The sequence below is a fragment of the Micrasema longulum genome, unplaced genomic scaffold, assembly GCF_059751315.1.
Source record: "Micrasema longulum isolate JH-2025_06_02 unplaced genomic scaffold, ASM5975131v1 h1tg000020l, whole genome shotgun sequence".
In the NCBI taxonomy this organism is placed as follows: domain Eukaryota; kingdom Metazoa; phylum Arthropoda; class Insecta; order Trichoptera; family Brachycentridae; genus Micrasema; species Micrasema longulum.
Window position 1 is genome coordinate 355,874 of NW_028277228.1, and position 17,672 is coordinate 373,545.

The 17,672-nt window shown below is 35.6% G+C and overlaps 2 protein-coding genes across 3 annotated transcripts; one reads left to right on the forward strand and one right to left on the reverse strand.

The window, feature by feature from the left end:
* The first annotated feature begins 345 nt into the window (after positions 1-345).
* ND-30 (NADH:ubiquinone oxidoreductase core subunit S3) lies at positions 346-2,066 on the forward strand. 2 transcript variants are annotated; one of them, XM_088243089.1, is made up of 2 exons: positions 346-1,297; positions 1,941-2,066. In XM_088243089.1, the coding sequence occupies exon 1, from the start codon at positions 476-478 to the stop codon at positions 1,280-1,282; it is 807 nt and encodes a 268-aa protein (XP_088099215.1). In that variant the 5' UTR covers positions 346-475; the 3' UTR covers positions 1,283-1,297; positions 1,941-2,066. The 2 variants fall into 2 exon arrangements, with proteins under 2 accessions (XP_088099215.1, XP_088099204.1); XM_088243078.1 differs by having other exon boundaries at positions 346-1,281.
* cactin (cactin, spliceosome C complex subunit) lies at positions 356-15,548 on the reverse strand. The gene is made up of 11 exons (XM_088243045.1): positions 15,414-15,548; positions 14,818-15,318; positions 13,883-14,120; positions 13,226-13,400; positions 12,724-12,857; positions 10,746-10,904; positions 10,228-10,351; positions 9,303-9,525; positions 8,166-8,507; positions 6,912-7,056; positions 356-5,864 (listed from the first exon to the last, which is right to left on the reverse strand). Coding segments are annotated over exons 1-11 (2,232 nt in total). The 5' UTR covers positions 15,416-15,548; the 3' UTR covers positions 356-5,675.
* Between the last annotated feature and the right edge of the window lie 2,124 nt (positions 15,549-17,672).

Consider the following 17,672-nt stretch of genomic DNA (forward strand, 5'->3'; position numbering starts at 1 on the left):
CTGTTAGCGAGTATATAGTACGTTATTACGCGTTAAAAATGCGTTTTCTACGCGCGCTTTTTCGTTCAGCATACTACACCTGGTCTCCTCCCCCCCCCCTATTAATCCCTTCAACTCATTTAAGACATATTAAAAAGTTGTTTCCTTCGTATCTATCGAGATATTGGTCTCTAAAAGAATAATTGTTATTTTAGTACCTCTTGCAATTTACGAAATACATGGAAGACGTTGTCATCGTTATCCCAACAATCCTTTTTGAAACATCGCGTAGGTACTTCTAATGGAGTTGTGGATGAACCATTATTATTTTACATAGACAACAATGGTCTATATTATTCGAGCGAAATGTTACATCACAATATCTATGGCGTATGTCATATTTTTTACCGATTACGAATAGGTTCCTGGATTGTTGATTTCCTCCTTAAGTTCTGGTAGAAGAACTTTTTAAGAAAAGGTTTCGTAACGTTGCAGAATGGCTCTCTTTCTTAGGGGCTTCGCTGGAGCTATCGCCGCATCTGGCAGGTCGGCGCTGACCAACATGAGAGCCCCTGCCATCCAACAGATCGCTCGAAAGAGCGGCCATGCTGCGGAACCAGCCCCTGAGACCAGGCCCACCGTGAGAAAGAGCAACGCCATCGAAAAAACTCAGCTCATAGAGTTCGGCAAATACGTGGCGGAATGCATGCCAAAATACGTGCAGAAGGTCCAACTGACAGCTGGGAACGAGTTAGAGGTTTTGATCGCTCCGGAAGGCGTTATCCCTGTACTGCAGTTTCTAAAAGATCACCATAACTCGCAGTTTACTAATTTAACCGATATTGCCGGAATGGACGTTCCTAGTAGGCCGTACAGATTCGAGCTGATTTATAATATTCTTTCGCTGCGGTACAACTCAAGGATTCGCGTGAAGACGTACACAGATGAGTTGACTCCAATAGACTCGAGCAACGACGTGCACAAGGCGGCCAACTGGTACGAGAGGGAGATTTGGGACATGTTCGGGGTGTTTTTCGCCAACCATCCGGACTTGCGGCGGATCCTTACGGACTACGGGTTCGAGGGGCACCCTTTCCGGCGTGACTTCCCGCTGAGCGGGTATGTGGAGGTGCGCTACGACGATGAAAAGAAGCGAGTAGTGGTGGAGCCGTTGGAGCTGGCTCAGGAGTTCCGCAAGTTCGAGCTGAACGCTCCCTGGGAGCAGTTCCCCAACTTCCGTCACGCGCCAGAGGCGCATGAGGAGATCGCGAACCCTGCCGCGGAGCAGGCAGCCAAGCCATAGTAAGATCTTACCTCGGTACACAATTAATTTATTTGTTTTACTATATCATGACTTTGTAACATCAATAAAAGTGTTTTTTTATTTTTATTAAAATAGTTAAATGACTGCGTAACATTTTAATAGAACAGGTTGACAAAACATTTATAATGTTTTAGCAAGGCTGATAGTCTGTTAATACACTCAAAAATGTAATAAGTGATCGAAATAGATACACTGCAAAAAAAAGTACCAATGCAGTGCCCTATGCACCATTAGGTGCGGAAAATGTGATTGAAAAGTATACTTACATAAAACCAGAGAGGTTAATTGTTATTCAGCTTAGTATTATTTTGTTTGAATGAGCGGAAAGCGCTTAATGTTTCAATGTCCTTATCATATTTATTCAATTTTTAAATAAAATATTTGTTTTATTATTATTTATCCAAATATTTCAATTTACAGGAAATTTTTTAAACCCCCTACTAAGGCCATACTGGTTACTAACCATGCATACATTTTCATGGGAAACAAGTTGTGGTTTGAATCTCAGACCTCTGAACTTAGATTCTGAATGTTGTATGTGCTTTCTTTTTTTAAATATCAAGTGTTTAATAAAATTTCCTACTTTTCCCAGTCACATAATATGCATGTTTAATTTATAATTCTGAAATACTTCCAGATTGATCATCCACTGCCAGTCTAAAGAAACTCAAGATGAACGATTATTTAAACAAATTGATTGATTAGAACCCCACCTGTAAATACTTTGTAAAATAAAATGTTAATAAATTATCAGAGTTGTCAATTATTGTTATAAATTCTTCAACATGTTCTTCTTATCTCAAAATTTATTTATTGAATCATAATTATACATTTTTGTTAAGAAGAAATATTTGCATTCTTTTGATTTACCCAAATATTTTTATTTTGGGGGCCATTTTCAACGCGTTGTAAATAACTTGCTATTAGAAAATGGGAACTCAGTTGTGATAGAGCCGGGTGTGAACCTCGGACCACGGGACGACAACCCGGTTCAATATGCTTGAATATTTTAGGATTCAACAATATTTTGAGTTTGTCCAAATTTTTGTAGACAAGGACTGGATTCAACTCTCTGGGGAGCTGTTTATATTAACATATTACAACAGAGATGAAGAACATTTAAGAGAAGGTAATGTAGAAGTCTAGGCATCTACAGGGCTTATGACCTGTCAAAGGTTTCAGCTCTTTAACTTCACAAACATCAACAGATGAAAGAATTGAAGGAATATAGATGTTCAAATATAGGCAGAATGGTGAATGTTACAGTGTGTAAAGTGGCCACTTAAACCAGCCATTGACAGGTCATAAGCCCTGTAGATGCCTAGACTTCTATATTACCCTCTCTTAAATGTTCTTCATCTCTGTTGTAATATGTTAATTTTAGGATTCTTTAACAAAACTTTTTTTTTTAACATAGCTAGTTTCTTATGGCATTCATCAACTGGAGTAAATTAAAAAAATTAATGTTATTAAATATTTGTATATAACCACTTACCGACTTTTCTATGTCTACCGGTTTCGACAACAGGTGAAGGGTGTATAGTGGGTTTTGCTTGTTGGTTTGCATGTTGGTTTAATTGGTGTCCTGACGAAGAGACGGTACGTCTCGAAACTGGTTGACATAGAAAAGTCGTAAGTGGTTATATACAAATATTTAATAACATCTATTAAAATGTTTGACCACAAAGATAATGCTTCCAATATTAATAATAAAAAAATTCACACCTGTAGAAAAATTTTAAACTATTTAAAAATAATATGTAATTTAAAAAACAAAGTTTTATTAATTAATCCAAAATGTATATATTTTTACTGATTGCAGTAAACCCGGCAAAGTTCATCTTCCAACAATGTTTTGAGTTTGTCCAAATGCTTGCAGACTGGCTGGATTTTCTCCCAAGGAAGTTGTTCATATTTAAATTTGTTGCAACAGAGAGGGAAAACATTTTTGAGAAGGGAATATGGGAGTCTATGGCTTATGACTTGTTATTGGCTGGTTTAAGTGGCCACTTTACACACTGTGTAACATTCACCATTCTGTCTATGTTTGTCAAAAGTCAATAGATGGAAGAGTTGAGGAAATGTGGATGTTCATAGGCAGAATGGTGAATGTTACACAGTGTGTAAAGTGGCCACTTTTACCAGCCAATGACAGGTCGTAAGCCTTGTAAATGCCTAGACCCCATATACCCTCTCAAAAATATTTTGCCTCTCTGTTGCAACAAATTCAAATAAGTTCATCTTTCTTTATTTTGAGCAAATCATAAAAGAAACTGATACAATAATAGCTTCAACTTTTTAAAAATTTAATGTGTTATAATTATTGTAAACAATTGCATTATGAATAGGTTTAAATTAATATCTCACTTCTTAAAGATTTTGGTTCCACTATGTCAATGCCAAATGAATAAATATCTACACGCAGCAATACTAAAATATCTTCTCAAAAAATCAATATTAATTTAAATTTAAACAACTCCAGCTTGTCTACAAGCATTTGGACATACTCAAAACATTGTAGATATTTTTTTAAACTTTAATTTTATTGTTCATCATACAACATACATATTTTATTATTATAGTCGCCATATAATCTCTAATTATAGTTTGAGTATATTGTTTTGAAGTTAAAACAAGCTGAATGTAGACAGGCTAGATTTCACTCCCTAAAACGTTATTCAAACAACGAACGACGGCCTCCGTGGTGTAGTGGTTAAGACACTTGAGTCACACACGGAAGGTTCTGAGTTCAATTCCCGGTGAGAACACAAATCAAAATATGATTTTTCTCAAGCCTGGGTGTTCTGTACTGTAATTCACCACAATAATTTTTTTTTTTTTTTTAACAGTTTTTTTTTTTTTTTTTTTGCACCACAACAGGCCAGGAGGCCTAATTACAGTGGTGAATTACATCACAGAGCACCCAGGCTTGAGAAAAATCACATTTTTTTAATTTTTGTGTTCTCACCGGGAATCGAACCCGGAGCCTTCCGTGCGTGAGTCAAGCGTCTTGACCACTACACCACGGGAGGCCGCCAATTGGGTCTCCTGGCCTGCTGTGGTGCAAAATTTATTTTTTTTAAACATACAAAGCATTACGCCGTTTCCCCATAGGGGTAGGCAGATAGGACAAAATGCCATATCACTGTCTTTGCATACAGACCTCACTTCATTCATACATCTTCTCATGTACGCACAATGATTATTTCGACTTTTGACATGTTCATCTTCAAGTTTGAATTTGGTTGTGCAATGTCTTCCTCGTTTTCGGCATACATCAACATTCAAATTGTACATCTTTTTTAGCTGTTTTTTTGCTGTCCATTCGCTCTACATGTCCAAACCAACGCAGCACACCTTTCTTTATTTTGTCCATAATGCAAGTCTCAGCCTTACATAATCCACAGATCCGAGTTAAGATCTAAATTTATCATAGGCAGAATAGTGATTGTTACACAGTGGTCAAGTTAATTTTCATTTAATTCAATTTTGATTTTCATTTGAACAGCATCAGTGTCAAGTTTTTACTATTTAAAAACATATTTATACATTATGTACGAAACATACCCACTTAATTAACTTCAATGCAATTTTGCATTGCTAATTTAACTACAATAGGTACTTGTAAAATAATTTACTAAATGAAAATCTCAACACAGGTTTTTGCCAAGCACAGTTTATATTGTTCATCTCGTGGCCTAGTAGTCAGCATGCTTGACTACCATGCGAGAGATCTCAGATTCAATTCCCAGCATGGTTGACAAAATATTTATTTAAAAAGTGTATTTACACAGCAAAATTTTATAGTCTCTGGACTGGCACTTGAAACGTAAGACTGACCACCATACCTTCATATAACAAAAAACGATTAAGATAAACGACGATTGGTCTACCAATGAAGTGCCCTATGCACCATAAGGTGTGGATAGGGGAATGGACGGCCTCCGTGGTGTAGTGGTCAAGACGCTAGACTCACGCACAGAAGGTTCCGAGTTCGATTGCCGGTGAGAACACAAAAATGAAAAATGTGATTTTTCTCAAGCCTGGTTGCTCTGTGATGTAATTCACCACTGTAATTAGGCCTCCTGGCCTGTTGTGGTGCAAAAAATATATATATAAATGTAATGATTATGATAAAGGTTAATAAAGATAAATAATGTATTTTTGCTGATGTTACCCCATCCTGATAATGGATGCTACATTGCGATCTGATGTATAGGAAGAGCGCAAATGGCACGCGGCACAACGACTCATTCGGCACCTGTACAGCCAGTGATAATTTAAGAAATGTTATCAATTTTAATTTTTGTATCTCAGTGTCCAACAGTAAACAGTACGAAGTAAGGTAAATCTGCAGTGATGTCCGGCCGCACTACCTCCGGTAGCGATATCTCTTGAAGTGGAACCAGAGCTGGAAAATGTTGTTCTGGAATTGGCAGCGGAAACCTCTCTTATAGGAATATTCCCATTCGCGGTTCACTATCTTGAAAGCGATATCCTCGTAAGGCGGTCCCGCTCGGAATCTTAAAACACCAAAGTCGGGATTCTCTGGGCAGGGTTTCTGCAAAAACAATCACAGTGAAATTACTACATTCGATTATGCTTGGTAATTACTATATGATGAGAATAAATATTTGTATGATTTTTAAATCAATGCCAGGAATCTAACATAAAATATAATATATTCATAAAGTGGTTTTATTCTGCAAAATTTAAATGTCCCTGGACTAGCACCCAAAGCGTCAAACTGACCGTCTTAACTTCATGCAACAGATCATCGAAACACGATGATTGATCCAAGTACAAAAAAATTGAGTTTGGATATTTTAACGCTAAATGTATTAAATGAGCTCTCTTTCCAAATCATAGTTGCATATTCCATAATAAGTGATATGAAAACAAAGACAAAAAACCAACTTGTGGAAATATGTGAATATGTGAAATATGAAATCTCCTGAAATATGACCAGTTCTGTAATGAGTATGTTAATATTCTAAACCATCGATATAATAGCTTATCCTCATTCAACATTATTGGAATAATATTGTTCAATGGATTCTATTCTCACTAGTGCATTATTATATGCATAATGTAGTCATTAAAAATATAATATATATCAACAAATAACATAATATAATGTTATTAGAGCACACATAAAAAATGTATGTATGCACTGTTTCAACACTTAAAATAAAAATATATTTTTATCAATGGAAATTGAAAATGCTGCAATGATAAAACTTAAATTGTCCAAGAAAGAAAAAAATATTTTTTGTAACAAATTGTATTTTTAATTTTCGTTACTTAAAATACTAGAACAAAAATTGTACGACAGAAATTGATTTTCACATGTGTACATATGAAAAAAGGAGTACCTTATCCGCTCTTAAAGAAATAGTTACAGCATTTCAAATATCTGCCATTGTTACGTATGTAATCTAGATAACATCTAATACCTCTTAAATTTTCTTTTACTCCTAATACTTTTAGACAGACAGAAATAATTTTAATTCGAATCTTTCATATTATAGTTTGGTGTTTTTTATTTAATTTTCTTAAATGGTATACATATATTATGTATTAATAATTAAAAAAGAAAAAAAATTACCAGAGAAAATTCAGGTGTAGAGTTCTTATCTATGAGATCGGGATAGAAGATGTTGAATTTGTAGCCCTGCACAATTTTAGGAGGTGGATTATCCATGTCGTAGTGAGTCTGATTATATTTATTCCACTCAAAACCAGTGTGCACTCTGCAAACATAATTATCAATTTAATTTTCCAGGTAAAGAATTTGTCTTTAAAAAAATTGAAAACGAGAAAAAATAATTTACAAGTTTAATATCTGATTCATCTATTTCCAATACTCGCTATCCCGTTGTAATGTTTTGGATATGTATTTAGAAATAAAACAGTATACCGCACATATTACTTTCTTTGTCGTTGGAGCCAGAACTCAAACCGCCTATGCGCTCAATAGCAGCAAGACAAGAAGCATTAAAATACGGTTCTTATCTGGAACTCAAATTTATCATTATATACTTGAACTGTAGGTGTGCTAACAACCTATGCGCTCTGTAGCTGCATGACATGTTGGGATGTTTGTTTGTACAGCGCCCTTGGGATAGTTAAAATTAAAATAGCGCTAAATAAATCATCTTAGCGCCGACAAGTGCAAGGATCGGGTATTTGGCTTGCCTACCAGATGCTTGCGAGCACTTGATGCAGTTTGGGACAGTGACGGTATTTTTTGCACAGATCATACTTAAGTCATAGATTCAATATCGACGCTGGAAAGGCTATTTACTTTAAGCGACATTTTGCAAATGTTACAGCAGAGCCATTTAAAAATTTAAAAAATCATACCTCCATCTAGAACATCGTATATAAACAACAGGGTAAATCATATTTTGATGTGTATTCGCCTATTTATTGAAAATATTTTACAAGTCCCGTGTCGTTTAATGTAATTAGTTCTGTCATTATTAAAACTGCGATGTCGCTTAAAGTAAATAGCCTTTCCAGCGTCGATATGTATACTATAGGCTTGAACCGGCGAACGCTCAGGATTAACTGCCACATTTGCAAGTGGATGGATGCTTGTGTACACTTGAGAAGCTTTTCTCCAAGTAGCTTGTGGTAGGCGTGTGGAGGTACCATTCAATATTCAATATGTATTTGAAAAAATAAAACTAGCAATAAGGGTATTTATAAATAAATTCATTCGATGCTAGTCTTCACTAGGAAAGAGGAAATACAAGAAAATAGAAGTTTATAGTCAGCAAAGAGTAAGAGCAAATGACAGAAAAACTCAATGTGCATCTGTATGGCAATATAAATTTACAAAATTTGATAATATTACCTGTTGAAATATCTCGGTTTTCTCGGCCGGTACTTATCCGACCACAGGTACAATTGGTCAGGAAGGTTGGCCTCCACACTGAACCTGGCCTCGTCCCCGCCCATGTCCCTCCGCGCCTCCCTCTCCAGGGCCGCAAGCCCAGCATGTGCGGGCTCGGGAGCCTTGGTTTCCGAGCCCAGGACCTTGGCGCGCAGGAACAGGATCCGCTGCTCCTCGTGCTGAGGGTCCGTCAGAAGAGTCCCCGGCTCGAGCCCCGTTTGGGCCATGAGTGAGGGACTGTAGCGGCCGCTGGTGTAGAGCTTCAGGTACTCTGTAGTCATGTCCGTCTCTTCAGGAGCCCACCTGGAAATATTTTCACTTGTTGGGCATTTTATGTTCAACAACCATTTATTACTATGTACTAATATTTCTCGTAAGGGTGGGCAGAGAGGATGAACCGCCACACGCATTTATCTTGACATACATTCTAAGCCTAAAAATGCAACACTATAAAAATACACATTTATCTTATTATAATTTTTTTAATGTACTGAGTCAATTTGATTTTTAAATAATTGTCATACATATTTGATGAATTCAGAATGATGATCGCCAACCTCCGGTAAGAGCAGCAAAAGAAGAAGAAGTTATATTCATACACTGTCATAGTATTGAACTGAGTAGGTACCATGCCTAAATTTTTGAGTCGGAAAATTAGATTTATATCTGGCAACTCCGGAGCAAAGAAAAAACGCGGGTTGTCACTCTCTCTGACTAACTTCACTTGCTTGAGAAAGCTATAAAAATGGAGAGACTCCAAGTGCACAGCAGATTTAAGTAATATGTGGCTGATTAAAAAAAGTGTGGGGAATTTATGATCTCAACATGGAAACTTAAGTGTAAGTGAATTTAGTTTTTACACCATAAAGTAAATTTAGATCTGATGCAGACTCCTTAATATATTTTTAAAATTATTTTTAAAATTATTTTTAAAATGCCATAAATTTCAATACCGTATTAACAAAATCATAATCCATTATGCATGATCATCTTATGTTAGAGCGATTACGATGTTTTGGCGATCATGGCTCGATGTGTCGCAAGACAAAGTAAGAAATAATCTGTATCTTAATATTTATTTTTTCATTTGAAACTCACTCATCGCCGCTTTCCTCTTCTTTCTTGGGTGTGCCTTCCTCTACCTTGCTAGGCCCTGGTTGGGGCTCCTCCGAGGGTCCCTCTGGCTCAGGGGCTGCAGAGGGCGCAGGGCCCGCTGTGGGTGCAGCCTCACCCCCCACTCCCTGTTCCTGCTTGAGGAGCTGCAGCTTGCGGCGGAGGTTCTGCTGGTGGCGATCGCGGAGACGCGCTCGAGCCATGTGTGCTAAAACCAAAAAATTAATATTTTAGTCATATATATTTAGTTTAAAAATAAATTAATATTTTTTTATACAACAGGCTATGGTCCCATGGGTAGTGTCACAGACTTTGTATCAAGAGGTCAGAGGTTCAACCTCAAGTGAGGTAAAGCTCACTTTACACATTGCGTAAAATTCTTCTTGTTTTCCACATCAGCTAACGAGCACTCTCGCCTCCTCCTATGTCAATGCCGTGTCTCTTAGTTCCGCCGAAAGATCCTCATCGACGGTCTTCCAGGACGGCGGTAGCCCGTAGGCGTAAAGAAGAGGCAGCATGGGTTAAGGCTCTCCCGAGGCATCCGCAGCATGTGTCCAAGCCAGGTCCACCGCTGCTCCCTCAAAACGCTCGTCATAGAAAGCTGTTACGTCCGTTCTCGGACTTGAATGTTAGTTATGAAATCGAACTACCTTATGACTCATATTCTCCTTGGGCATTTACTTTCAAAACTCAGAAGTTTGGTGTTTTGAGATTTAGTAAAGTGCCAGGATACGCACCCATATAGGAGTACTGGTATTATACAAGAGTTAAATAATCGGCATTCACCATTCTGTCTATGCTTCATTTTTATAAGTATTTTATTTAGATATGAAATTCTTTGAGAAGGGGATAGAAGTCATTGCAGAGCTTATGATTTGTCTTAATGTAGCATCCATAATAGTAATATTACCCTTTAGTTGGGAGAGAAGCGACTCCCAGTATCCGACATCTACTCCATCGTGCCTTTTCTGAATCTTGTCCTCAATCTGTTGCTGAAGTTCGTTCAGCTGAGCCCCTGTCTTTCCTTTAAACACCTACAACAGAATATTTAATAGTTATTCCATGTGAGGGAAATCATCAGGGGGAAGAGGCCATTATTTCGGGACGATATACCAATGCTAAAATTACATATTCTATAGTCCTTAAAATATAGCTTGATTAGAATGACAGATGTCAGCAAAAGTAACGACATAACTTTGTAGTAACGTCTGAGGAGTGATTTGTATTACATCTCATTCAGGGGGCAGTCATTGTAATAATTTAGTATCTTATAAGTTTCTATCAAGTCCCTTCTCTTTCGTCATTCTTCCAATGATGTAAGTCCTAGTGCTTTTAATCTAGCGTGGTAAGGCATCCTTTTGAGTAATTTGGGGATTTTTGTATCACATCTTTGGACTTTTTTAGTAGCTTTAGGATAAAGGATATTACCTGTGTGACATCATACGCAACTGCATGGTGAATGCCGTCTCTGCGCACACCTTCAGCCCCTCCCTCAGCAGTCCGTAACTTCTCCAGTTCATCTTGGACAATTGTGGTTATGTCCGACCAGTAAGAAAGGTTTGCGTCATTCTCTAATTCTTTGTAAACCTGAAAAAAGCGGATGGTAAGTAATACATTAAATACCTGACCTTTTACACGATAATAAAACAAATAAATATTTTTGTAAAATAAAATCCCTCAGAATCTGTCAAAACGAGCAGAAAACATAAAAAATTTGAGCCTTAATTGATTTTTATACTGGCAATACCAAATTATAAGTACCTAGTTTGTTTTGAGATTGGTTATAACAAGGACACAATGTTCTATTTCTTAAGCTTTACCATAAAAGGGAAACCATAAGAAGTCTGCTTTTAGTAAATTTCATAACACTGTCGCTGTCTGTTTCATTTAAGTAATCTTGTATCACTATTGACGTTTAAAAACATACTTGTTAAAATGAATACCCATATTTGTATTTCAGAGTAATAATGCACATGCACATAATTACTCTGAAATTTGTATAAATAATTATAACACTCTAACTTAATAATGACACTGGATTAAAAGTACTCCATGTTGAAAATAAAATATTAAAATTAGACAACTTAGAAATCTTACAAATTAAAAAAGCGATCCATTCAAATAAGAAAAAAGCGAAATTAAAATAAGAAAAAAATAATGAATAACTAAATAAACAATATTTCTTTTAGTCCACTCCTCTCTAGCTTTAAAAATAATCATATCAAATTACCACTCTTAAAAAAGACTTGATTTATTGGCTCCACGTGTAGTATTTAGTAAACATGATAAAAATACAAAAGGAAAGAATTCATTAGTTACGTAAACCTTGACGAAGAAGCTTGTTTGCTTTTAAACCGGTCGGTGGAAATTTTAAAAAATAACCACAAAGTTAGTGATTCAAATACAGATTTTTTTTGTTTAATTTTTTCAGTTTAATTTTCATATATTAGGTATGTGGACAATATGCTACATCGGGCATTAAAAGGTTAAAAAATAAAGAATATAAATAAGGAAAATAAGAAATTATGTTTCTTTTGAACATCTTTTTATCTAGTAATGAAACAAAAATGTATTGAGTTTGTCCAAATTTTTGTAGACAAGGACTGGATTCAACCCCATATGCTAATAATGCTAATATTAACAGCTGCCTAAGGGGTTGAATCCGGTCCTTGTCTACAAAAATTTGGACAAACTCAAAACATTGATGATGAATCCACCTAATCCGAGAAAAAATATAAAAATTGAAAAATACTTTCAGGCATTGCCTGTTATGTAGGTGAAATAATTCATCAGATGAATCTCGGCCGCAACAATAAAAGTTTCAGCTCTTTAACTTCAAAAACGTCAACAGATGGAAGAGTCGAAGGAATATAGGTGTTCAAATATAGGCATAATAGTGAATGGGGGCCACTAAAACCAGCAAATGATAGCCATAAACCCTGAGGACGCATAAACTTCTTATTTTCTTTTGTAAAATGTTCTTTATGTCTGTTGTAATATGCTAATAATGAAAGTTGTGGAAACAATTATAACTTCAAATCATTTAAAAAATACAAAGAAATCACCATTTGAACATTAGCTAAATTACACTTTTGACAGAACACGTGTAACTGACTTTTTGTTTCAAATTTTACCCTGGTGGCGATTTTCGAAATAAATTTCGGTTAGATGTATACAATATAATACACTAATTTCCGAGTGATAAAAATGTTTGATTTCACTTTTAAACTTCGATTATCGGTATGTAGCAGATCGTCTACACTGGGCAGTGTGGGATTAACAATATTATTATTTAAAAACTGCATCTATTTTACTAGTCTCAGGATGCCTGTTAGAAGATGAAAGCACTGATGAGTCAAATAAACAAGTTAAGTAAAAGTGTACCAAGTATTGAAACAGGATGTACCTTGATATCTTCAAGTAGATCTTCCAAGTCAGCAATTTGCAGTCCATTCAGGTAGGTATATGGTTCATGCATCTCCACAGCATCAACTTCTCCTTCAGCACTCACATACCAAGCCAAGAGGTCAATTGCCTTAGCTATGATACAATAACATTAGTTTATTGGTAAGATACATAATAATATAATGCTTCTTACATACAATATTCTCAAGTACAATACCTAATAATGTTTAAATAAACATTTTTTTTTGGGTAGATGAACACATTCATGTATATTTTAACACTGCACAGCAAGAGTTTACCAAATGCTAAATAAAAATATCAAAACAGCAAGATTTTGTTATCAATAATTGAAGAACTCGTTAAAATTAAATTAGCAATACTGATATTTATGATGTGTGTTAATACCATTTCTTGCAGATGTTCAAAACTTATAAACAAACACTGTCATAAAAATAGTTATTAAAACTGTTACAATTAGTTATTTAAGTGTAAATGATTATTACCTCTTCCATCTTGGATACGAATGTGTGTCCTCAGCCGAGCCTGCTTGAGATGGAAGGCGTCCTCCAGGGCCCTCCAGTGGCGCCACTCGGCCGCTTCCCTCCCGCGCTGCAGAGCTAATGCTTCCACCTCGCGAGCTTCCCTCTCCGCCTCGCGTTCTATTCTCCGCTTCTTCACCTAAACGTTCAAATCATAAAAATCTACTTAATGAGGAAGTTTAGGGTTTTTAAATTAATGTACTAGATAGCAGTAACACATATATAGGACTTTTTTCTCTATACCGACATATAAATTTGATGATATCTTATTAAATTTAGTCAATGTAATTATATTTTTTTTACGATTATTCCATTAAGTATTCACAGTCCTTATGGTAAAAACTCCACTAATAGACACCTTGCTCATCACAGGCGTTTCAAAGGTAAATCCACTACATTATCATTCAGATTGAAAAGAATATTGACTACAGATTTAGAAAATTCGACCTGACATTGGCTCTTTTAGATCTAAGTAATCATTTATTTATTTACATCCAAAAGGGCTTTTGCACATATAATTACAAATAATAAATACCCCATTGAACACGACGTCTCATGATCCCGTTGGGTACATTAAAAGTAATATATTTTATCAAAGGAGAAACTTGAAAAAAAAAATACCTTTTCAAGTTCTATTTTACTGTCGAGCTGTTTCTGTCGATTACGCGATTCGATCTCGTCATGAGACGCTCCCTCGAGCCCGTCTTTGGCAAGCTTCTTGGACCAGACGAAGCTCTGCGTGAGCGCGGCATCCCCAAACGGATTGTCCTGGTTGGTGTAATGCTGGTACTCCCCGTCCCACCCCATCCTCTCCCTTCTGCGGCGCTCCTTTTCCCGCTTTTCTTGCAGCCGACGGGTCCTGAAATATTAAAATTAAAAAATCACCAGTCTTTGGAAAGACCTACCCCTCTCTATAAAAGAAGCTCGATCCTCAAATTGTTTTGAGAAACATCTGAAATATCATTACCTTTTTAAAGAAACCCTAATCTAAATTTAGGCCCTTTTTTCCATATTTCCTACTTTCATGTTATCATTTGTTTAATACCCAAAAAAAATTGTACCAACTTTATTTACTAATGTTAGTAAATATTAGTTAAAATGTTTGACCACAAAGTTAATTCTTTAAACATAAATAATATTACCTACTATGTACTCGTTTATACCATTTGGTACATAGTAGGTAATATTATATTTTCCAAAACGAGACATCTCCTAATTTTTAGGTAATAATATGTGTTTTCCGGAAAAATATTTTTTTAATTAAATATATTATTTATGGGTGTAGCCACTCCACTGGCTTGAAGGCACGTTCCGGAGCGTCAAGTGTATTTATTCATAGTTTTTATTTATTCCGGCTTGTAAACACACCTGGTTGAAATATACAATTGCTAAGAGAGACAACAGAGTATTATTATAATTTAAACCACATCCCAACATTGGTACATTACAGTTAGTCTAAATAAATGTTCGTCTGGAGGAATTGTCAGTGCGACAAAATAATGCAACTCTGGACTTCCCGTCATTTCAGTGACTCAAAACAAAGCGCAATAACAAACCTTTTTTCTTCTGGAGTTTCGTTGGCTTTCATTGCTTCCTTTAGCCTTTTTCTTTCAGCGACTTGCTTTAACCTTTCTTCCTCTAATCTTTTTAATAACTTTAACTCCTGTTCGCTGCTGTTCGAATCATCAGACGACGATGAAGACGAAGATGACGATGACTTTCTACGCTTTTTTTTACTTTTCTTGTGCTTTTCTCTACTTTTATGAGATTTCTTAGATTTTTTACTGCAGTCATCACCCGCACGATCTTCTGATGGTTTTCTACGACTTCTTTTGTCATCAGAATCCCGTGATGGCGAAGGAGATTTCCTCCGCCTGTCATTGGAAATGTTTTTCTTGGTTTTGTCATCGCGTGAGGTTGTTTTTCGCTCTTGCGATCTATTCCTCCGGTAGGCCGTTTCATCTTTGTAATTATCGTAACTACGATATTCGTCTCTGCGATGTTTGTCCTTTTCCTTATCCTTTGAGGAAGTATAAGAGGAATGGTGTCTTGAAGACCTGTCAAAATATTACTATTATATTATAATAATAAATACTAAACGTAAGAAAACATAAAATACAATAACACACCGAAGGCAAAACTAGTTACTTACATTATATATATGTGTGTCCTATTTTCAATAGACTTAACATTATTACAATAGCATAGCAATAACGAAAGCTAGCGATTTTGTTTCTTTCGAATTGACATAAAATTACAAAACACATAACCTAACATTACCGAATGCAAACCAAATAGTGTTGCCACCTTACCATATTAAAAAAAAAAAAAAAAAAAAGCGCTGCATCTACAAAACAAAAATAAGTACCCAAAAGGAATCTTCTTCTTTTTTAAGGCTTTTTTCTCTTCCCTACTGGGGTGTTCTAGGTGTTAAGTTATTTTATACACCTGAGTTAGGTAATATCTTGGTAATATGCAGTGGTGGGATTCAGCCTGTTCGATAGAACCGATACCTAAAATTTTCAGAGGTCTCCGAACCGGTCCTTAACCTTATATTGTCACACAATATTCCGATTGAGGTCATAAGTTGCAGCACGCTTGGTTAACTTGGTCCGCCATTTTGTAAAAATATTTGAATCTCACCAAGCGAAAAAAATATTGGAAAGATGAAAAAAATTAGTGGAAAAATTCAGTTAAGTAATTGCACCTAGTAAAGAGAATATATTGAAAGATGCTTCAAAAAATGTACAAAAAAATAATGTTTTCCTTTCCTTAACTTGCCTAGTCTCCCACAGGGCCAGAATGAGATAGAAAAATTGAATACATAAAATAATGCGATTTAAAATCTAGCGCCCTTTTCATAGCTCATAATGGTTAAGAAACGCAGTTGCTTTGTACAACTCTGTAACATGATTGTGAATTAACTTTTAAATATGCATAGTAAAAAACAAATAAATAAAAAACTTTTTTTTGAGAGGGGGGTAGAGGTAGAAGAGGGCGAACCGGTTCTTGAAAATTTTGAATCCCATCACTGGTAATATGCCATACATTGTAAGTACTTATTTCTTATAACACTATACAGCCTGTAATTAAGAGGGTGGATCATCGGTAGTAGAGCGATGGAAGACTTCAATGTCTATCGATTTAACCCCCATGTATGTTCGGCGGTATTCAGTCGTTTAAAAGTTATTCAGATTTTTAAGAAATTTTAGTAAAAATCCGATTTTAGGCTGGATGTCTCAAGTGTAGCCAAACTATTAAGTCTATGATTGTATTTTTTCCGCCCAAGTAGTTTAATAGTAGGTCTTTTACCCTACAATACTTACAGTTTTGAGCCGTTATTTGATTTAACTCCAAATAAAAAAAATCTTTACAAAAAATTCTGCAAACTTTATTTTTCCAACTAATTTTTAAGAGCTGTAAAAAAAAATTCACATAAAAAAATTTCTACAACCTATTTTAAAAACTATTTTTATTTATGGAGAAGTAACCCTAAAAAAATCATTTGACTAGTGCTAAGGCATCGTGTGATTCTGATTCCTGGATTACAGGAAACCAATTTACCAATCAGCAGACCTCGCTGAAGAGAACTCGTGATATCACACCCGGGATAATTTCAAAATTACAAAACTTGATAAAAATTCTTGGAATGGTCGCGCGTCATTATGAAAGTTGGTATCAGTAATAGTTGAATAATTCATAGTAAAGTTTCATCATCCAGTACACCAATATTGAAGAACATTAAACGTAAGTCCATTCCCGTGCTCTTTTCCTTTATTCAAATACTCCAATTTTGTACAAATTTGAATGATATTGGTTTTTACATTATACAGTCCGCTTATCGTTAACATTATACATAGAAATAATTTTTTTAAATTTTGGCTTAGTCTATTAACAAATGATTTTTTTTTAAACCACTTAACTTCATCGTTAAAGAAGAAATCGAGTTTCAATGCAGCTCATCCTTGGGAAAAGAAAACGGAGAACATTTGATCTTTTGTAGAGCAATCAGGGAATCCGACAGGATAAGACACTTGTTATATTGTGAGCTTCTTAGATAACGATACATTCTGCTGTACTTCAGACCTATTATTTTGCAATTTGAACAATTTTCGCAAGTCATAATCTTCATAATATATGGCCGCACCTGTGTGGGTTGGCGAATCTGACTGAGATCCATCAGTGTAGATAATTCTCTAACCTATCCGTTTTGATGAACGAATGCGGGTGAATGTACACCAGAGTAATCACTAAAGAAACAGATAATAATAAACTTTTTATAATTTTGTATTTGACTCAAAACGATTTAGACATTTTTAGGTTTGGAATGCAGCTCCAAGGTCGCAAAGGGTGGGGGCTGACAGGGAATTGTGGAGCTCTAAGCAGGAGGCCTTTGTTTAACACTGGACTC

Coding starts and splice junctions, on each gene's coding strand:
- ND-30 (XM_088243089.1), top strand. CDS start 476: ATGGCTCTCTTTCTTAGGGGCTTCGCTGGAGCTATCGCCGCATCTGGC.
- cactin (XM_088243045.1), bottom strand. Junction 14,121..14,817: donor GAAACTCCAGAAGAAAAAAG/GTTTGTTATTGC, acceptor TTAATATTTCAG/GACCCGTCGGCTGCAAGAAA. Junction 10,905..12,723: donor ATCTACTTGAAGATATCAAG/GTACATCCTGTT, acceptor CGCTTTTTTCAG/GTTTACAAAGAATTAGAGAA.